The sequence below is a fragment of the Alternaria alternata genome (genome assembly GCF_001642055.1).
Source record: "Alternaria alternata strain SRC1lrK2f unplaced genomic scaffold CC77scaffold_15, whole genome shotgun sequence".
In the NCBI taxonomy this organism is placed as follows: Eukaryota; Fungi; Ascomycota; class Dothideomycetes; order Pleosporales; family Pleosporaceae; genus Alternaria; species Alternaria alternata.
The window spans coordinates 526,767-544,808 of NW_017306204.1; the positions used below are offsets into that span (position 1 = coordinate 526,767).

Sequence of the window (18,042 nt, forward strand, 5' to 3'; positions counted from 1 at the left end):
CTGCCCAACCACATCTGTCCCACCATCATCATACACATATGAAGTTTGTGTACTCATGTCGTACACGCTCTGAACAACACACGTGCGCTATTTTCGCTATCTTCATTAGAGAGTGAAGTGATCGCGCCCTAGAAGCGAACCTTTGGAAGCCAGAGCTGCCTTTTTGTAGAATGGTCTCTTGCCTCGCTCAATCCGCTGTTCCATCAGCAGATTTCGAGCTGGATACATACTATCTCCTTCTAGGAGATGGCTTGTACGAGACAAGAGTAAATGCGACGATCTTTGAGTACGGAACCGCCTGAAACCATGTGTCGGACCTCCGTAATTTATCTGTCGGGACATAACATGCTTGTTCTTGTGAACTAAGTTTGAGAGCGTAGGGAGTACGTAGCGGGTAAGTAAACAGCCGTAGAAGAGTAGAGCAGAGCCGTCTTATGGTATGAGCAGTGGCGTTATGACGCTGAAGCAGGACTCTCGATTATGCAGTTCTTTGCTTGAAGGCTGTACTCAGTTGGTCTCTGATAGGTCAGCTAGCTATCCAAAACGTCGCTTGTGGTCCGTAATTATGAAATGGAAAGTCGCCCTTGTTCCGTCATTCGAGTATAGCTTGATCACTCTACCTGCAAGCTCTTTGTAACCATAATGCCTGCTTTCACAGACCTCTCATCACGCGATAAAATGCTTTCTTGACTGCTCTTCGTCCGATCGAACGCCCATCTGTCAATGCGCTCCCTCGGCCGTGATGTGACCCTGACCACTCCTCTCGATCCATATTCTATCAAGGCGAAGCCATCATCAGCCACTGGATGTACCTGCCTTTGGTAACCATCTGCACTTGTCGATTTTGACTTTCCAGTCAAGCCTCGGGCAGTGTCGCGGAACCAGCTGAACAGTGGTTTGAGAGCTGGCAGTGACGCTGCGATCATACCCATGTCGAGCTCGATGAAGTTCCAGATAGAATATGTGTCGTAAATGTATGGTTCTGGGACGCCAAACTGACTGGAGGAAAGCTGTCTAACAATACCAGCGACAGCAGCGAATATACCAAGAGAGAGAACGGCGACGAGGGAGAGGCGCGTACGGAGTGGCATTTGGAGCTTCCACTGTTTCAGTTAGTGTGATTGTTAATATGGGAATAGATGCCTGGAAGGGTTGAACGTACGATCAAAGGTACGGGAGCGAGAGCGAGGAGGAAATCGGTAGAGATGTTCACTACTACAAAGACATTAGTTTTATATACAACTGCAAGTAACCGTTTGTAGAAGTTAGAGACTTACTTCCATTGAACAATCCAATAGCATCGAAAGTGTCCCCACTAAAGCATTTCGCAGTACCGGTTCCAATAGGTGGTGGTTGCAAGTCGATATCCCACGCAGCTGCGACCGGATTACACTGGAAGATCTAGATTTAGTAGATCAGCGGCTCATTATCCTTCAGCTGGTCATTGAAGGTAATATGACATACCAATGTTCCCAGACTTGCCAAAACAAAAGGAACCAGGAAGCAGATTACACCCCAAAGAAACCAGACTTGTGCTCTCTTCGTGACCAGACGTAATAGGAAGAGACACACTGAGACCTTGACCAGAACGATTCCGACACTGACGGTAGTCATGTGTACTAGGCGAAACTTAAGGAGCTGTACATAACGTGGTTTGTCGGAAGTGATTACAGCGATGTGCTTGCCGACGCCTAAGTGGATCTCAGTCACGTATGCCGCAAAGCACACCGTTGCGAATACCTGACACTAAAGTATGAGTAAATCTTCTCACAGGCGCTCGGCACCGAGATGCTCACCAAACACATGACCATTGTCCAATCGTCCCATCGAAACGACTTGACAATAACAGCTCGTACATAACATCTTCCTAAAACAACCAATGCTGCTATTGCATAGATAGGGGCGACCTGCGCTAAAAGTGTTGGCCTATTACTGTAAGCAATGAACTCTGCGGTCATTTCAGGTGGAGATGTATCGGCCATGGTGCCGAGCTTTTTAAGAAGGATATACTTGATGAGGAGAAAGGGTCCCAAATAAGCACCTCGTCTCGATCTTACTTCTTGTACTTTTACAGCTCTTTCATGGTGGCTGACGCAATACGGGCTGCATTAACAGCTTGTCGAGGGAAGACGGGACATGGCTTAACAAAGTTTCGCTTGTGACCCTCCAGAGGAAGTGGTGGCTGGAACTGCAGGATCGACGATTGCCTGCAGTTTCAAAGTGTACGAATACCAAGTGTGAATGCATGCTACAAAGGATAGGTTTAGACAAGGCTGCCTTGACCATAGCCAAAGCCATGGATCTTCTTGCTCAACCATCTGATCAGAGTTGCATATTCCAAGGAACAGACGTCTTCGAGAAGCCGTAACCAAAGTATGACCTGCAAGCATCTCCACATACGAGATGTGCCCTGTTTAGCTTCAGGAGTATACCATCGTATTCAAGTTCGTTCAGCAATGGATACATCTCCACAAGTCAAGCCTGACAAGATCCAATCATGAGACATGATAATACGTTATAAGGCAATCAGCCGATTGTATGGCATCTGAGTTATGATCAGCTTGATGACAGACTGGTCACCATATTGTAAGGCCTGCCAGAATGTGGGGCCTTGCTAACATGTGAAGCAAATACCGGTATTCGAGGATTGAATTCGAGTGTGCAGCACTGCAGCTGGAACGTAGACTGACTCGCCGTTGTAAGTGGTTCGATACGAAATCAACTGTAGGATTGAGGTCCTGTCTCAAAGGATTGACATCCAGGACGAGGCTTTCTCTGTGTTGAACCATTGGGGGAAAGAAGCGCAGCTAGGCACAATGTGGAGACAGATTCGGAACCGGAACCGGAACAATGGACCCCGGGACTCCGTGCATACCCACTACCAAGGAGGTGTGCCTTGGCAGGATGCGGGAGCCGTCTTACGGCTTTGAAGCTCGAGCGCAGTCAATCTTCTACACAACCTAGTCCCGCCGTGATGCGCGTAACTGCGTCTCAACTTCCAGGGCTGGCTAGATGCTCCGAACCATCATTAAATCCTTCCAATGCCGCTCTACCAGCGTTCACTATTACCGATCCTGCTTTCTGTAAGATGCAGCCGTCACTCACCCTAGGTATAGCGCTACAAGACCTCTGAATGAACAGAATGATTTTCCACCAAAACTCACGAGCAAATGTACTCTATTATACATCTGCAGCCGACTATGCGGAATACTCGCTGCTCGCCTTATACTTGTCCTCGGAGATCACATCGAGAGGCCGGGTAAGTACTGGGACCAGGATTTGCTCCTGTTGGGATAAGATTTGCAAGCCAGAACATGGGTTCTCTGCCGGCAATCCAATCAATATACTTACATGCAGGGCCAAATTGCCACGCGAGAACTATCCACCTTGAACACGTGGTGTTGGCTATCCCGTACTGCCACGGCGACATCAATCCGCCTCCTCGGGTAGGCGGTGCTTTTGATTTGACTGGAACGATTGCTAAAGACCGACTGTTCCTTCCGTTGTCAGGCTATGAACCTTTCCTATTCCTTCTTTAAGCCCCACACCTAAGAACGTGAATCGAGGAGCTTCCACGTCCAAAGTCTCGCCACTACATGCATTCCACTGTAGGACCATCCTTCACCTTCCCTACCGTAGATTAGTCGATAGAAGCTAGACCCTTCTGGCTACTTTACGCCTGTGCAGAAAAAGGTACTGGAGTTTCTTAGTGGATAGTACGATACACTGCTGTAGAGTATAAGACGTCGTCTCCTCCATGGTCAAGTAATAGCCGCGTAAAATTAGACCTTAACATCATGAAGCTCTCCAGCGTCTTGTTGGCAGCACTAGTCACTACCGTCAGCGCAAAGCACAAGCCTCAGGAAGTTGATTCTCTGGCTGCCCAAGGCCTACACAAATTGGAAGCCTATTATTCTAAGAACGCATTGCCGAACCCAAAAACATGTACTCTAGATAATGTAGCTGTACGAAGGGAATGGTAACCAAACGTATACCACCTTGACGGCATTTCAGCTCACATATCTCAGGTCAACCTTGAGCAAATCGGAGAGGCACAATTACATCGACGCAGTCAAATGTCTAGCAAAGTTACCAGCAAAGACTCCTGCTGCCATCGCTGCAGGCGCAAAGAGTCGATACGATGATTTGGTCGTGACCCATATCCAGCAAGCGTTCACAATCCATGGAACAGCCAATTTCTTGACATGGCATCGCTATTACACTTGGGCGTTTGAACAGATGCTGAGAAAAGAATGCGGATACAGAGGCTACCAGCCGTACTACAATTGGTAATTATCTTCCACATGCAATTCACACGTGGAACAAACGCTAACGTCCTACGCCAACATCTAGGGGCTACTGGGCAGATAACCCCAAAGCCTCGCCTTTCTTCGACGGCAGCAGCACAAGCATGTCCGGAGACGGCGCATATGTGGCCAACAGGTCTTCGGTCTGCTTCCCCTCAATCGAAATGTGCTATATCCAGCTTCAGCCTGGAAGTGGAGGAGGATGCGTAACATCAGGACCATTCAAGGAGTACGTCTCGCCCTTCCCCACCCTCTTCATTGCCATACATCCACTAACGCCCTTTTCAGCTGGAAAATCAACATGGGCCCATTGGCAGCCGTCTCACAGCCCCCTCCGAAACCGAACCCCCAACCTGACGGCCTAGGCTATAACCCCCGCTGCCTCAGCCGCGACATCAGTCTGCAATCCGCCAATGAGACGCGCGATGACGTCGTCGCCGCTCTGATTAGAGACCACAAAGATATCGAGAGTTTCCAAACCGTGTTTGGAGGAGAATTTGCAAAAGGAAAGATGGGCGCTCATGTTGGCGGGCACAACACGATAGGAGGGGACGCTGGATCGGATTTTATCAACTCACCTGCTGATCCGGCGTTCTTCCCGCATCATGCGATGGTTGATCGTGTGTACTGGACTTGGCAGAATCTTGACCTCGCGAAGAGAAAGGACGCGATTGCTGGTGGGGTATCGGGCGTTGGGGACGGAGGGGCCAGGGGAACGCTGGACGATGTTTTGACCTTGGGGGAATACGTTGGGGTTGGAAACATAACCATCAGGGATGCGATGAGTACTATTGGGGGTCCGTTTTGCTACGTGTATGCGTAGATTTTGTTGTTGTCCACCTGAGTTTTGATGCATGAAACTTCAAACCTGTACTCAGATACCTCCAGTGAAATTTGAAGACATGTTACAATGACCATCCAGCAATCTATGAAAGTACTTTGATTCTGGCCATCGAAATGACTCTCTCTTAACTCAAGGATGTTCAATCCCACAGTGTCACCTCACCCGCGACTACCATTTCCGGATGCGTACTACTCAGTCCATTGAACTCCAGACTAACTTCCACACCATGCATTCTCCTAAACCTTGTCCTCGCATCCTGCGTTACAGGATCGAGCACCAACTCGTCTGGGAAGTTGGAGAGTAACCGCTCGACCTGTCTCTTCCCGGGTGTCGAAGCGCACACAATCTTGATTTCTGTGATGGGTTTCGATGGCGTAGAATCAGTTGTTGTAGTTGTCGTTGTCGTGGAGGACTTGCTAGAAGATTTTCGTTCCAAGGGTCCGGTGATTTTGGGGTTTAGTACGTCGCTCAGTTGCAGACAGAGAGACTCAACGACGAGTTTGAAGCGGTTGGAACGGATGAATGCGGAGTATAATCTGTGTGGATTAGGTCCGTTCACGCCACTAACAGCAAGCGGGGTTTGCTGAACAGGAATATTAGTCTCGCCTTGTTGGAGATGTTGTGCCAGTGGACGGGGGTTTGGTGGGTGATTATGCTGGCCATGCGCATGCGGTATCAGATGTACTTGGTGATGATGGTGTGCATGACCACCTAAACCCAACGCTCCTTGCATGAACTGTGGAAACGGCATTGCTGGAGCTGGTGGAGGTGGAGGAGGGATCTGATTCGCGTTACCAGTGGCATGCGCATGGCCGCCTGCACCACCAACAATCTGTGTGTTGGTCAAGAGTTGGTTTACGACGTGCTGAGTTTGTTGCTGAAGAGCAACATGCACACCGTATGGAGTAGCCCCTCCTTGAACCCCTCCTACAGGACCAACAAATCCACCATGCTGTTCTGTCAGTATGCGTGACATGAAGTGAGGACACATTGTCCATCTGAGAAATACCCAGAGACTCCTCAACTTTGGCAGATCCCCTCTCAGACTCCTCTCTCCCGACTTGCTCCCCAGATACGGTGTCCACAATCCCAGGTCTTTGTCTTTTATCCGAAAGTACACGCTCTGTATGTTGACGGAGGCGGGCGACGTTATAACACGAAAGACGTTGCAATCGCTAGGGTGTGTGAACAGGAACTTGTTCTGCGAGTACAGAATATCCACCGCTTCATTGTGGACTTGTTTGTTTGTCCGGAGAAGGCCTACGTTGATACTACGAGTTTTGCTGGGCAAGGATTCGGGCGCTGTAGTAGGCCATAAGAACGGGCTACTAGAAACCAATGCGTACGTATAGACGCGATCGCGGAGTTCTCTCGGTAGAGACAAGAGGAGGGAAAATGACGGATCGAGTTGTGTCTCATCAGTTTGCGCTTGCAGGACTGTGGGCGTCGGGAGAGCGGCGCTATGCGATGGGTTGCGGAGGCGCGCCGGGCGACTTGGTGATTGCGGTGGCGCGTCAATCATAGTGGTATCAGAAGAACTGCTGCTGTTGGAAGAGGAACGCGATCGCGACGGTGTCAATGTGCGAGAAGCCATCCTTTCTGGTTCCGGATGGAAGCGCTTGCTGATAAATAGTCTAGTGGGGCTGCGAAGCGATACAACGGTACGTACGGCGAACGTTGGGTGTGGTGGTTGTGGTAGTAGTGGTAGTACAGTAGCACCGTGTTGCGCACGATTTGGCCGAGGCAGGGACGGGTGTTTCACGTTCTTATCATGCGCGAAACTATAGCAATGCGAACGTTAAAGACGGTTCACGCTTCGCTAGAACAGAACCGGGGGGAAAGTGTTGAGCGGCTGCAACATGTGCCTCATTCCTCCACTGCTGTGATCCCATCATTGTCCAACCGCTGAGAACATGGCCGCGGCTAGACCGATGCCGATCAATATTCGCACTACCCAATTACTTAAAGCAAAACTCATCATGGCTATTCCTGGTACGGTAAATGCGCTTTCGATATTTCTAGACTGTCTTTTTTTTCAACCTACCTAGATAGCTACCTATGTTTCCCTTTTCCTGGTTATCACTGAAATCGCTGCCGGTTCCTCTCATGACCTGTTTAGTGAGCTGCCCCACGGCGCTGAGCGGGGAACCGACCTTCCAAGGGTCTTAATACAATTGCCCAGCTCAACATTCGGTCGGCCTGCACCGCCACGCCTCAGGATGCTCAGGTCTAGCACGCTAGCTCACCTTTGGTCCTAGTCGTGCGAACAATCTGCAACCGCGCAAGCCTTCACCTTCAGGACTGGGAATCAGAGACTGGACAACCGCTCGCTTTTCTGTTTTAAACACCGTGGAGAGATAGCGCTTGTCAAAGACTCCATTGCTCAAATCGATGCTCTTGTCTTAGGTCTAGAATATGTAAAACATACGCCTCAAAGCATCTCTCATTTGACTCTAGCCAGGCACGCAGCAACTCCTCATGTCTGCCCAGACTTGTTCTCTCGAACTCGTACATGTCGAAAGATGTCCAGCTTCAGAATTGTCTTCGAACAGCTATCATCTCGGCTATGGTCAGTCTTCTGCCCATCCAACGTCACACCAAAGACCAAAGTGATCGCTGAAATGCGCTTTCAAACCCAACCCCGTTACATCAGTCAAAGTCTTCTCTCCACAGAACTCCAACTCGCTCGTTTGCAGGATGCCCACGCCGGAAGGGGTAAGTTTAAACAGAGCAACTTTGTCCAACCGGTTTGGCGGGAAAGACTGTTCGCCGTATACACCCCAAGTGTGGCCTAGGTCATTTGGGCGAAGGCGTACCCACGCATCGGTAAGATCGTTGGTGCTGACAAGGTCGTCGTCTTCCGGGAGAACGGGATTGAAGTCGCCGGCGATGATCCCGCGGCCAGCTGCGCTGAGGTACGACGCGCAGATGGAGAGCTGGTGTGGCCTTAGTGACGGATTGATTGGTAACGAATCCAAGTGGACATTAACAAGTCGAATCCGGAGGGAACTTCTACCAGAGGTGTGCTTGCTCGAGGGGTTCAGAATCAGATCGCAGCATAGGGCGTCTCGTTCAAAGCGACTAGGTAACGAAACCCTCCAGATGGCGCCTAGCATGATACCATCCGTGGCTACCCAAAGCTTTAACACCAAATTGATGCTGATAAACTTTTGGTTTCCAAAGGCGGAGAAATTGACATCGCTTATGTACCAATTTTGCTGTATCCAAAGATCTTCGAGAAGTGCTGCAAGCGATTCCCTTGATACCTCTTGCAGGAAAACAACATTTGCAGCTCCCATACCCTTGATGACCTGCAGTAGTGCAGATATACGAACCTTTGGTAACGGTGCATCTGCATTTACGTTCCAACTCACAAGGCGGAACGAGCCCGCCCATTGATGTCTGGTGCCAGGCCGAGAAGTTTTGTCATTGACGAATGGAATCCACAGTCCTTGATTAAAGTCGTGCCATTTTTGGAAGCTAGACGTTGCCGTGGTTGTTGGCAAAGGTGTCTGTTGCCACCATGATTTAATGTGGGTACATATCTGCGATAGCATGGTGGAATCAGATTTGTGGTATCCGCAGGAGGGCGTGAAGCGCAGAAGGTAATTATTTCTTTGTTGACTTAGTGACAAAGCAAGGTAAAGACTTAGTCGTTGCCGCAGTGGTGCAGGGGAAAGGGAGTCGAAAGGCCACAAAACATGCTCACGAATTGTGAAGAAGCTATTGTAGGGTACCGATGCTGCCTGTTATGACTTAGCGTTGATACTGTACCTAGGTAAGAACTTATCGCATGCAGGCTAGCCTAAGATCACCCGGACAGTCTTGATATATTTCGAAGCTGCGACTCATAGTACTTAGTTTGCTGCGTTACAATAGCGAATTTATTACTAGTGAGGACATAGGATTGTCAAACTAGAGTGATATTGAGTTTAAGAGGTTTGTATTAACTAGGTACGTAATGCAGTACCAGAAGATTTGGCCAGGCAACATTGGAATGCTCAAGTGCTTACCTAAGTGGGTACCTGGGCATCCTTTGAGGTGGCCCTATTATGGACAGGATACCCCATGAGCCAACACTAAAGCCACCCCAACGCGTGCCCGGATTTACATAGTAAGGCAGCACTATCCAGTATCGAAGTTGAACGATATCTACATTTCAGAGTAATCCATCAACCTACCTAGTTACCTAAGGTTATTCGTACTTTCAGGTCTGTTCAGCAACTGGGGAATGTGGTGTAGTTTTGTCTATCAGACGCTTACTGCGACGATTTTGCTGGTGCTGATGTTGACTATCATGCGTAATATCACCTGGAGAAGCGATACAACTCGGCGGGTCGTCGAGTCGAAACTCTTTACTACAAGTCACTGGCTGCACGTTGAAACTAGCCGTACGAGGCGCGTGCTGTAGCATAGGCGATATTAGAGCCGCGACACTCGGTCCTTTGCATAAAGTAGAAGATTGACGGCGAAACTTGGCGTTAATGAGAGCATCGATATCAGCTTCATCGATAAATCCTTCGTCACCATCAACATGAAAGGTTTCAAGGTCCAAGTTATCCCACGTCGGGTCGTTGTTGGCGGGAAAGAGGTTGCTCAGGCTCTGTTTTCGAGTATCGAAGGCCTGGGCGGGTGCGTAGCCGGGAGTTAGATAGTTGTATTGGGAAATGGACTGTGGAATGTCTTCTGGTTCAGAGTAGTCAATACGCTCTTTCTTACGAAGACTCAAACGGCGGGGTTGTCGATGCTCCATACCAGTGCCGATCTCTTCAAACACGTCCGAGTCTTCAGATTCGTCGGCAGCGGTTTGACGAATAGTGGACGAGCTTTTGGTAGCCGGTCGTTCGTCGCTGGATGAGCGGCTATCAGAAGGCTGGCGCTTTTTGGAGCGCTTCCGTCTAGGAGCCTGAATCTCGTCGCCAGATCCCGCAAAAGCAACTGCTCGACGTGTTTTAGAGCGCTTTGTAGCAACTCCCGCTGCATCCTCGGCGATGAATCGATCCCGTAGATCTTCACATTCCTTAATACGCCGATTGATCTCAGGGTGAAACAAATCGTAGTAAGCAGCGTAGTCGAAATCCTTCTTAGACCCACTCCTCTTAAATTCCGCAAAGGCATCGGTCTTCTCTATTTTCTTGTCAACAAGCTTGACCTCCATATCACCGCGGTGAACAGGGAACGAGCCGGGACGGATTTTTCGCTGGAGGATGAACTGTTTCATCTGCGATTTTGCACGATGCTCCATGTTCATACCGTAAAGTTTGTAGATGAGCGTACGTTCGTGCGGTTTGGGTTCACCGCGCTCATAGTCTTCATGAACAGGGTAATCAGAAAATTCGTGAGTATCAGCTAGTCGGCCTTTGCTAGCAGCTTCGATAAACTTGCTAGTCAATGCCGCTTCATAATGATGTTTTGGGCCAAACGCGGAGCCGAAGCGGCCACTAGGCTCTTTTTCCATGGCTACACGTTGATCAACCTTAACGTCAGCAACCTGGCAGATGTACGCAAAGTCTAGGAAACGCTCCATGCAATACAGATGAGCGTAACCGACGCAGTCGTATGGATCGGCTACGCCAGTGCCGTACGTTCGGTGCTTTTCGTCGAATGCGACGCGGTAGTTGCCAACTTCGGCGGTGCCTTTGCCAGTGTACACACGCATTGGGCACTTCTCGAAGCGACAATGGCTGTGAGAGGCAGAAGCATAACGACGTGCCACGTCTGAAGCTACTGGCTGGATCCATATGCGGAGATTATCGAAAGGATACTGGGTGATGTACTCGTGAATCTGACGAGCAGACATGGTGCGCTTCTTGAACTCATGCATACCATTGTTTTGACTGTACTCAAACTTGTATTTGGAGGTTTCCCAATCGCCATGGGGAAGATCCTTGAACTTGTACTTCCGACCTTCTTCGGCGTGTTGATTGATGCGAGCAGTGCGTGTGGTTTCGCCCCTGGTCGTGTTGTTGACACGTACCCAGGGCTTGTCATCGCACTTTTTCGGCTTCTCTCCAGCTTTGACCACAGCTACCTTGACTGGCTTGCTCACGGAGCTGGCGTTGGAAACCTCAGAGTGGTGGCGAGAATCTGGTGAGGACCGAGCACGTTTGGTGGGCTGCCCGCAAGGTCGCTTGACAACGGGCACGTCGTTGTCAGACCCAGACTCAGATCGGTCACGTTTTCGTTGAGGTAGCTGATGAGTAGTGAAAGTCTGGCAGGGACGACTGAATCGGCGAGAGCTCGAAGACTGTATGGTATCGAGCTGTTGTGTTCCGGTATGATACTCTGCTGGCATCGCGACATATCCGGTGTATTGTTGCGGATACGGATGTTGTATAGATTGAAAATATGGCTGGTCTGGGTACATTGAACCATAAGGATCAGGATACATCTGTGGATTCTGGCCAATGGCTGCATACTGTGACATATCGGGTACAAAGACATTGCCACTAGGAAGCGCGGAAAATCCGGGTGTGGTGTCTAGAAGCTGAGATGGTGCTTGGAAGTTAGGATCCCAGGAATGGATGTCTTGAGAATAACCGATGTTGGAATCCAGAGTTCGGCTACCAAACGGCTCTGTAGGAACGGAGTCAAATAGACTCTGCCCAGCTTCACTCAGATCGAAGTTCTGTCCTGGTTGATTATCCTGATCAGCATTGGCATTTGAGAACGACAAACCAAGTCCAACCTGGTTATCTTGAGAGAATCCGTTGAACTGGATTGAATTGGCAGCAAAGCCGTCCGTTGGCATCCCATCCATAGCCACGTCCGTATCATTGGTTCCCGCCCACGCAAACGCGTCTGAACCGAAGGTATTGTCTTCGAGTCCATCATTGATATTGAACTGCTTCAGATCGAAGTCGCCAAGAAGGCAAGGGTCAACTGCATTGGGAAGACCAAGCACGCTCTCGGAGCCATTGAACTCGCGGAATTCAGCTTGGCTGTGGTTGTATGTTACATTAGCGCCGGTGCTCCGTAGGTATGCATCCGCTATCGACTTATTTACGGCTGAGTGATCTCGACGATCGCCAGGGGTTACAAATGCTGCCTGATGATCGGGTTGGGTAAATGGGTTTGCTGGTTGATCCTTCGATACGATCCTTGGGGAAACTGGTGATTGTGAAACAATAGTCGAATACATGTCGGAAGATTTCCTGATAGGTTCAAAGCGTACGGGACGCACAGATAGCAAGGCGCATATCGTATATATATGAGAGATCATAACATTCTTTCATCGAGTCTTGTAAAGTCACAGATTTAGATTGAACAAAGGAATGTAGAAAAAGTATCTGGAGGTGCACATCGTTGTGCTGAGCCTATAAAGCGGTCATCAAAGGGTAACCAGCTAGTGAAATACCAGCATTGTTCGAGTCCTTCCCTCGCTGTCATGTATCGCTATCACTGAGCATTGTGGCGATGGTTTACTTCATGCAGGTGTTGCATCGAAACAAGTCGCTCAACTGCCTCGGAAAGAGGACTTCGGAAAGAATCACAAATTCATGTATCTGTTCTTTGTTAGCTGTTGAGCTCCCAAATGCATAAGCTGAGAAGCAGGTAGCCAAAGAAGGTAATCAGATTATATAAAGCAAATTTTTCGACACAATTTTTACGAACAGGTCTGTGAATTTTGTCTTTTTTTCATCATGAAAAAGGAGGGAAGGACAGGACTAAACATACCAAGTTGCTGTATTTGAGTGCTGCGTTGCACTAAGCGTGAGACTACATGATCATACTGGCATTGCGCAATAGCATCTGTTAAGAACCTTGATCAAAGGCTATTGCAGAGTACGCGCGCTGTTGTAGTTGTTCATGGTTGGTGTAAAAGTCAAGACACGCAGGTCGAGGGTGATGAAGAAGACTTTTGCCGGGACGCTATGACCGGAATATCTATATCTCCGAAAAGCCGAACCACTTCCAAACACACGGGCCCTCCCGCCGCCTTGACACCTCTGGCCTCTACAATCGTTTGCCTTACAAGTAATCCCTGCCTCAGGAATCCGCAAGTCTGGTTCTGTCCCGCTGTTGGGCGATCAAACAGGCTTGCCGCACCTGCACGTGTATCGTTTGGGGATGTTCCCGTCTGCGTTAGCCCCACGCGAAACACGCCTCACGTTCGATGGTCAAACACAGACTGTTTAGTCAAACATGAGGACTATCCAGCATATCAATCTATCGCGTCTAGAGAACAGATCGAGACGCTATGGAATGGAAAACTCGGTGGTTCGTTAACTCAAGAACGTCAGGAATGCCTCTTACGGCACATCGGAGTCGAATGGTGAAGAGGCCGAATGAACATCAAAACTTGTATTGCCAGTAGAAAAGCGAAACAATTTGTGGATAGCATACCTCTGCCCTGGTTGTTCAAGGTTGCAGCTTCAACGTGACTGGGTAGTGAGGCTTGACTTTACTGGCGGGCGCAAGCTCTAACGCCATACAGCTTCCTACTTCGCCTTTCGCTCTACTTGAACACCTCATCTTTTGAGGTCATTCTCTCAAGCGTTTCCACTCTCCTGGTTTCCATCAGCCGGGGCTAGGTATCGTGTTTCAAAGACCGGCACATGCTCTCGAGGCATCTCGATGACAGGGGAGACCAAGCGCCAAACGTTCGATGAAGTTCGGAGAACACTGTGGTGGATTATGCGGGACATGACCCGCCTCGGTCACATCACTAGATGCTAAACGTCTGGGATGTTTCTCACACGGTACCCAGGTAAATCACAAACCATTCAGGTTGCCACGACTGTCCGTAGCCAATCGCTACTCACTCGCAAGATAACAAAGTTCTTGACCCATACCATACATCCGATCCCTCACCATACATGCAACGCGTCCACCCGGGATGCTTGCTACCGGGACTATCATGTACAAAACCATGCGTTCATAATGCCACGGCTACCTCTACCTGCACTTCGGACCCTTTACCGTCGTGCTGCTTCTCTCGATCGTCGATTCTCTGCCAGTGTCTGGTTGGCCCTTTTTTCCATCTCGGACCTTACTCCTCTACTCCAATGTTTATTCTCTTCTAGACGATGGAAAGCGGAAAGCTTCAGGAGCTGGTGCTCCTTGGTTCGATTACGTTCTACCTTATAATTACCCTTCTCATTCTCAGCTACATCACAGTCGGTCTACGGTTTTGGGTGCGATATCGCATCACGAGATCTCCAGGATGGGATGACGCCGCGATGGCAGCGACACTTATGCTGTTTACCTGCTATTGTGCATTCATACTCGCAATCACCTTTCGCAGTTCTGACCGAAACCTCTTCAGCGAAGAGGCCATTCACGTAACTTTAATTGTACGTACCTCCAGATACCAGTTCTTCACAACAGTGCTAATGTTCTGACAGTTTATTCAACTATCTGAAGTCTTCTACATCCTCACTACGACATTCCTCAAAGTCTCGCTGGGACTTTTCTTCCTTAGGGTTCTTACCAAGAAATGGCAAAAGCTCATATTTCATGTCATCCTCGCCATCAGTGCAACGTATGGCCTCTACTACGTCTTCATCGCTCTTTTTCAGTGCGGCGACCCAACACGCCTCGCCGACAGTCTGCTATCACCGTCTTCCCCTAACTGCCTACCTTCTGCTCTTCTTCTTACCTCGGGCTACCTCTACGGCGTCATCAATGTCATCGCTGATTGGACATTTGTCCTGATCCCTATCACCGTTCTACTGGACAGCGACCTCGACCGAAGAAGCAAGATCAGCGTTAGTATCGTCATGGCGCTAGGTGCAGTAGGTAGCGTGAGCTCGATCTTCCGGATGGTCTACTTGAAGGGACTGGGCTTACATGCAGGCGGTCTACGAGGTAAGTGCTTTACCCAAACGGAGTTGATGGTTACTCGTACTAACAATTTCACAGCTGAATCAGTAAAAGCAACAATCTGGGCAACTGCTGAACCAGGCACTGGCATCATCGCAGCCTCAATCGCTATTCTTCGCCCTCTTTTCCGCCAGATAGCTTCTGACGTCCGATCAAAAGCGTCTCACTACTCACACTCACGCAAGGGGTCTCAACAGTCCGATGATACCATCGCGCTGACGAGTCAGGAATCTGCTGCTCAAGCGATGAAGAACAAGAGACATAGCATGTACAGAGTGAGTGAGGATCTCGTCGATCCTTGGAGTCCGACCATTGTTGCGACGGCGGATGTGCAAAGAATGGTTGTAGTGAAAGGGAGAATGAGTCCTGTCCCAATGGTGACAACGCAGGCGAGGGAGATCGACATAGTGTGATGCACATGTATGTGCATGTACAGATTTATATATATGAGCTCCGAGTATATGACGCGATCGAGATAAAAGTGGAAGGTCCAGGGATAGTTCAACCTGTTATCAACATTCAAAAGCTTTATTATGATATTATGTCAGAATCCAAATATACCATACGGAATTACATACTCGATCTCCAGTCCCCGTTTACTTTGTGGTTTGCGATGCGCTGTCGTGTTGTATTTGATCGTTGTTCTGAAACGCAGTAAAAAGATCCTTATAGAGCTTTAGTACCAGAACTCTCAACTAGAAAGGTAATCGTGGATATGGAATGAACGCTACGGCGAATTACGATTTACCTCGGCGGAGTGATGGAGGAAGGTCCAGCGGATGACGTCCCGATAGGGCCAAACGCGGGAATGCGGCCCCAGGAACAGCGGGAACATGGCGAGTTTGGAGCTTGGAATTGGTTATCCCAAGGTCACCAACCATGACATAACTACCTACTTATCCGCGCCATGCGTCCTTCGCAGCAAGAGACGACATGTGGAAACCGAACCTCCACCTTCAAAGAGGCGCTATAAGGCCTCGGGTTGCTTGCATCTGCGCGCACGCCTCCAGGCTCCCCTCGACGACGACGTACCTTCCCCGCCAGCGACGCTGCTTCCACGAATACTTCATCACACACATACCCTCGACGTCACTGCACCCCGACTCGCGAGTCGCGCAACCTGCGCTGCATCACAAGCTTCCGCGCGACAAAAGCACGCCCTACAATGCCGATGGGTCAGGTCGCTCGCCGGCTGCCGTCGTGGGCACGTCGCGCGAAATGACCGTCGTACGCATACCATTGAAGAGCGCGAAACATCATTTTGGCGTCTCGTTGTCGCGAGGAACACGGCCATACAACGAAGATGCGTTCCAGGCAGGTACCATCGATCTCCCCGCATTTGCACGGCGGCGACCTATGTCTCTAAGCCGAAAGGGACAGAGCGCGGACAACGACGAAGTCACGCCGGACGTGGGTGCCAGCGGAGATCCCCAAGTCTTCTACTTTGGTGTCTTCGATGGACATGGCGGCGCCGAGTGCTCTGGCTTCTTGAGGGAGCAGTTGCACGATTACCTCGAGAAGGCGACCAAGCAATTCGAGCTCAAGAGCAGTCTCAAGCGGGAAAGAACAGAGACGCAGTCTGGTTCTCCAAAAGCCAAAGGCGAGGCATCTTCTGGCGATCGAAGGCAAAGAGACAAGGAGAGTCTGAACGCTATCGAGACGCATACGCCACCAGGCACAAAAGCTATGAAGCCGCCACAACCTGGAAGTAAAGACCAGCTACCGACCGCCGGCTCCAAGTCTATGGATGGTCCAATCGATGGCGTCCCGCCAGTGCGGCAGTCGGACAGCGTGCGGAAAGCTGAGGAGCTAGAACAGCACTTGGTCAAGCAATGGAAGGAGCTTGTAGGCGGATACTTCAGACGCTTCAAGCCAGAGTACTTTTCCATGTCTGCAGGCGGACGCGGCCATCCGGCGGAGAAAGAAGTCATCGAAAAGCGCCATACGAGCTCCCCAGCGATACCTGATGACATCAAAGAAGGCATCGGAATCGAGACTGTGTTAGAATATGCTTTCCTCAAAGCCGACTACGATTTCGTTGCTGCTCAGGTCGGCAAGAAGGAAGAGGACCCTGTTCGTGCGGACAAAGCTCTGAACGACGATGACATCCTTGGCCAGCCCTCGCGCACGACTACCAAGCACATCGGGGGCACGAGTCGCTTCAAAGGAGGCAGCACGTGCAGTGTAGCTCTCATCTCTACACCCACGCCGTCTCCCTTCTGGCATCCTTCGTCTCCATCCTCCCTCATCACCGCTCACGTTGGAGATACCAGAATACTACTCTGTAACACGGCAACAGGTCTGGCTGTTCCCTTGACATCCAATCACCACCCCTCCCTCCCCGAAGAGGCCACCCGCCTCCGCCGCTTCGCTGCCTCATTTGTCACCGACTCCTTTGGTGAGGAGCGCATGTCCGGCCTCGCAAACACGCGTTCCTTTGGCGACATGGCACATAAACGCGTCGGAGTATCTGCCGAGCCTGAGATCCGTAGAATAGAACTCTCGCCAGCAGAATACTCGTTCCTCGTCTTGTGCTCCGACGGCGTGTCTGGGCACCTTTCTGATCAGGAGATAGTGGATATTGTCAAAGAAGCGAAGACACCAGAGCAGGCTGCGAGAGACGTAGTTAGTTTTGCTACTGAGACTTCGACTGGCAGTGAAGGCGCGGACAACGCAACCGGTCTTGTCGTTCGATTGGGTGGATGGGAGAGGCGAGGAGAGGGAGGACTGGGCAGTTTGGGGACGAAGGAAATGAGAGATTGGAGGAAGAAGGAGGCGGAGGACCCTCGTGCTTCTGGGAGGATGTGAGAATCTCTTTTGTCTCGATGGAGCATTGGTGCATGACAGGTGTTTCTTGGAGTCAGAGCGAGTGCATTAGATTGCATTGTACATAGTGCCTACCATATACTTTGCAGCGTTCATGTCTCACTCAGGCCTGATGGTACTCTGGATGTAGAGCTCAACTGCAAGTTGCCGTCATGACTACCTTGCTCTCAAGAACATGCTGTCATGCACGCTGCCGCGATGATAATGTCAACGTACAGGAATGCGCATCCATGCTATTCG

The 18,042-nt window shown here is 50.0% G+C and overlaps 8 protein-coding genes across 8 annotated transcripts; 3 read left to right on the forward strand and 5 right to left on the reverse strand.

Annotated features, from left to right (window-relative positions):
- Positions 1-476: 476 nt before the first annotated feature.
- Positions 477-2,061, reverse strand: CC77DRAFT_203013 (hypothetical protein). The gene is made up of 5 exons (XM_018530612.1): positions 1,797-2,061; positions 1,465-1,740; positions 1,278-1,401; positions 1,163-1,215; positions 477-1,103 (listed from the first exon to the last, which is right to left on the reverse strand). Exons 1-5 carry the CDS (start codon positions 1,980-1,982, stop codon positions 612-614), a joined length of 1,131 nt encoding a protein of 376 aa, XP_018384040.1. The 5' UTR covers positions 1,983-2,061; the 3' UTR covers positions 477-611.
- Positions 2,062-2,517, reverse strand: CC77DRAFT_203017 (hypothetical protein). Its single transcript, XM_018530613.1, has one exon. The coding sequence runs from the start codon at positions 2,388-2,390 to the stop codon at positions 2,142-2,144; it is 249 nt and encodes an 82-aa protein (XP_018384041.1). The 5' UTR covers positions 2,391-2,517; the 3' UTR covers positions 2,062-2,141.
- Positions 2,518-3,797: 1,280 nt separating this feature from the next.
- CC77DRAFT_1032694 (Di-copper centre-containing protein) lies at positions 3,798-5,130 on the forward strand (the record flags this gene model as incomplete). Its single annotated transcript, XM_018526757.1, has 4 exons — positions 3,798-3,979; positions 4,029-4,289; positions 4,354-4,536; positions 4,596-5,130. 4 exons carry the CDS (start codon positions 3,798-3,800, stop codon positions 5,128-5,130), a joined length of 1,161 nt encoding a protein of 386 aa, XP_018384042.1.
- Positions 5,131-5,290: 160 nt separating this feature from the next.
- On the reverse strand, positions 5,291-6,673 carry CC77DRAFT_1032695 (hypothetical protein; the record flags this gene model as incomplete). Its single annotated transcript, XM_018526758.1, has 1 exon — positions 5,291-6,673. The coding sequence occupies one exon, from the start codon at positions 6,671-6,673 to the stop codon at positions 5,291-5,293; it is 1,383 nt and encodes a 460-aa protein (XP_018384043.1).
- Positions 6,674-7,296: 623 nt separating this feature from the next.
- Positions 7,297-9,035, reverse strand: CC77DRAFT_1073541 (hypothetical protein). The gene has a single exon (XM_018529189.1). It carries the CDS (start codon positions 8,706-8,708, stop codon positions 7,722-7,724), a length of 987 nt encoding a protein of 328 aa, XP_018384044.1. The 5' UTR covers positions 8,709-9,035; the 3' UTR covers positions 7,297-7,721.
- A 323-nt stretch (positions 9,036-9,358) lies between these two features.
- On the reverse strand, positions 9,359-11,902 carry CC77DRAFT_993081 (hypothetical protein; the record flags this gene model as incomplete). Its single annotated transcript, XM_018536399.1, has 1 exon — positions 9,359-11,902. One exon carries the CDS (start codon positions 11,900-11,902, stop codon positions 9,359-9,361), a length of 2,544 nt encoding a protein of 847 aa, XP_018384045.1.
- Positions 11,903-13,689: 1,787 nt separating this feature from the next.
- Positions 13,690-15,404, forward strand: CC77DRAFT_1096533 (integral membrane protein). Its single transcript, XM_018529845.1, has 3 exons — positions 13,690-14,447; positions 14,499-14,961; positions 15,016-15,404. The coding sequence occupies exons 1-3, from the start codon at positions 14,181-14,183 to the stop codon at positions 15,387-15,389; spliced, it is 1,104 nt and encodes a 367-aa protein (XP_018384046.1). The 5' UTR covers positions 13,690-14,180; the 3' UTR covers positions 15,390-15,404.
- A 364-nt stretch (positions 15,405-15,768) lies between these two features.
- CC77DRAFT_203098 (protein serine/threonine phosphatase 2C) lies at positions 15,769-17,950 on the forward strand. Its single transcript, XM_018530614.1, has one exon. It carries the CDS (start codon positions 15,910-15,912, stop codon positions 17,782-17,784), a length of 1,875 nt encoding a protein of 624 aa, XP_018384047.1. The 5' UTR covers positions 15,769-15,909; the 3' UTR covers positions 17,785-17,950.
- Positions 17,951-18,042: the final 92 nt, after the last annotated feature.

What these genes read in the sequence shown, in the direction of transcription:
- CC77DRAFT_203013 (XM_018530612.1), bottom strand. Translation starts at nt 1,982, where the DNA reads ATGGCCGATACATCTCCACCTGAAATGACCGCAGAGTTCATTGCTTAC. An exon ending in GGACAATGGTCATGTGTTTG is followed by an intron (nt 1,741 to 1,796) that starts GTGAGCATCTCG and finishes CTTTAGTGTCAG; the next exon opens with GTATTCGCAACGGTGTGCTT. An exon ending in TGGCAAGTCTGGGAACATTG is followed by an intron (nt 1,402 to 1,464) that starts GTATGTCATATT and finishes TACTAAATCTAG; the next exon opens with ATCTTCCAGTGTAATCCGGT.
- CC77DRAFT_203017 (XM_018530613.1), bottom strand. Translation starts at nt 2,390, where the DNA reads ATGCTTGCAGGTCATACTTTGGTTACGGCTTCTCGAAGACGTCTGTTC.
- CC77DRAFT_1073541 (XM_018529189.1), bottom strand. Translation starts at nt 8,708, where the DNA reads ATGCTATCGCAGATATGTACCCACATTAAATCATGGTGGCAACAGACA.
- CC77DRAFT_1096533 (XM_018529845.1), top strand. Translation starts at nt 14,181, where the DNA reads ATGGAAAGCGGAAAGCTTCAGGAGCTGGTGCTCCTTGGTTCGATTACG. An exon ending in CCATTCACGTAACTTTAATT is followed by an intron (nt 14,448 to 14,498) that starts GTACGTACCTCC and finishes ATGTTCTGACAG; the next exon opens with TTTATTCAACTATCTGAAGT. An exon ending in ACATGCAGGCGGTCTACGAG is followed by an intron (nt 14,962 to 15,015) that starts GTAAGTGCTTTA and finishes ACAATTTCACAG; the next exon opens with CTGAATCAGTAAAAGCAACA.
- CC77DRAFT_203098 (XM_018530614.1), top strand. Translation starts at nt 15,910, where the DNA reads ATGTGGAAACCGAACCTCCACCTTCAAAGAGGCGCTATAAGGCCTCGG.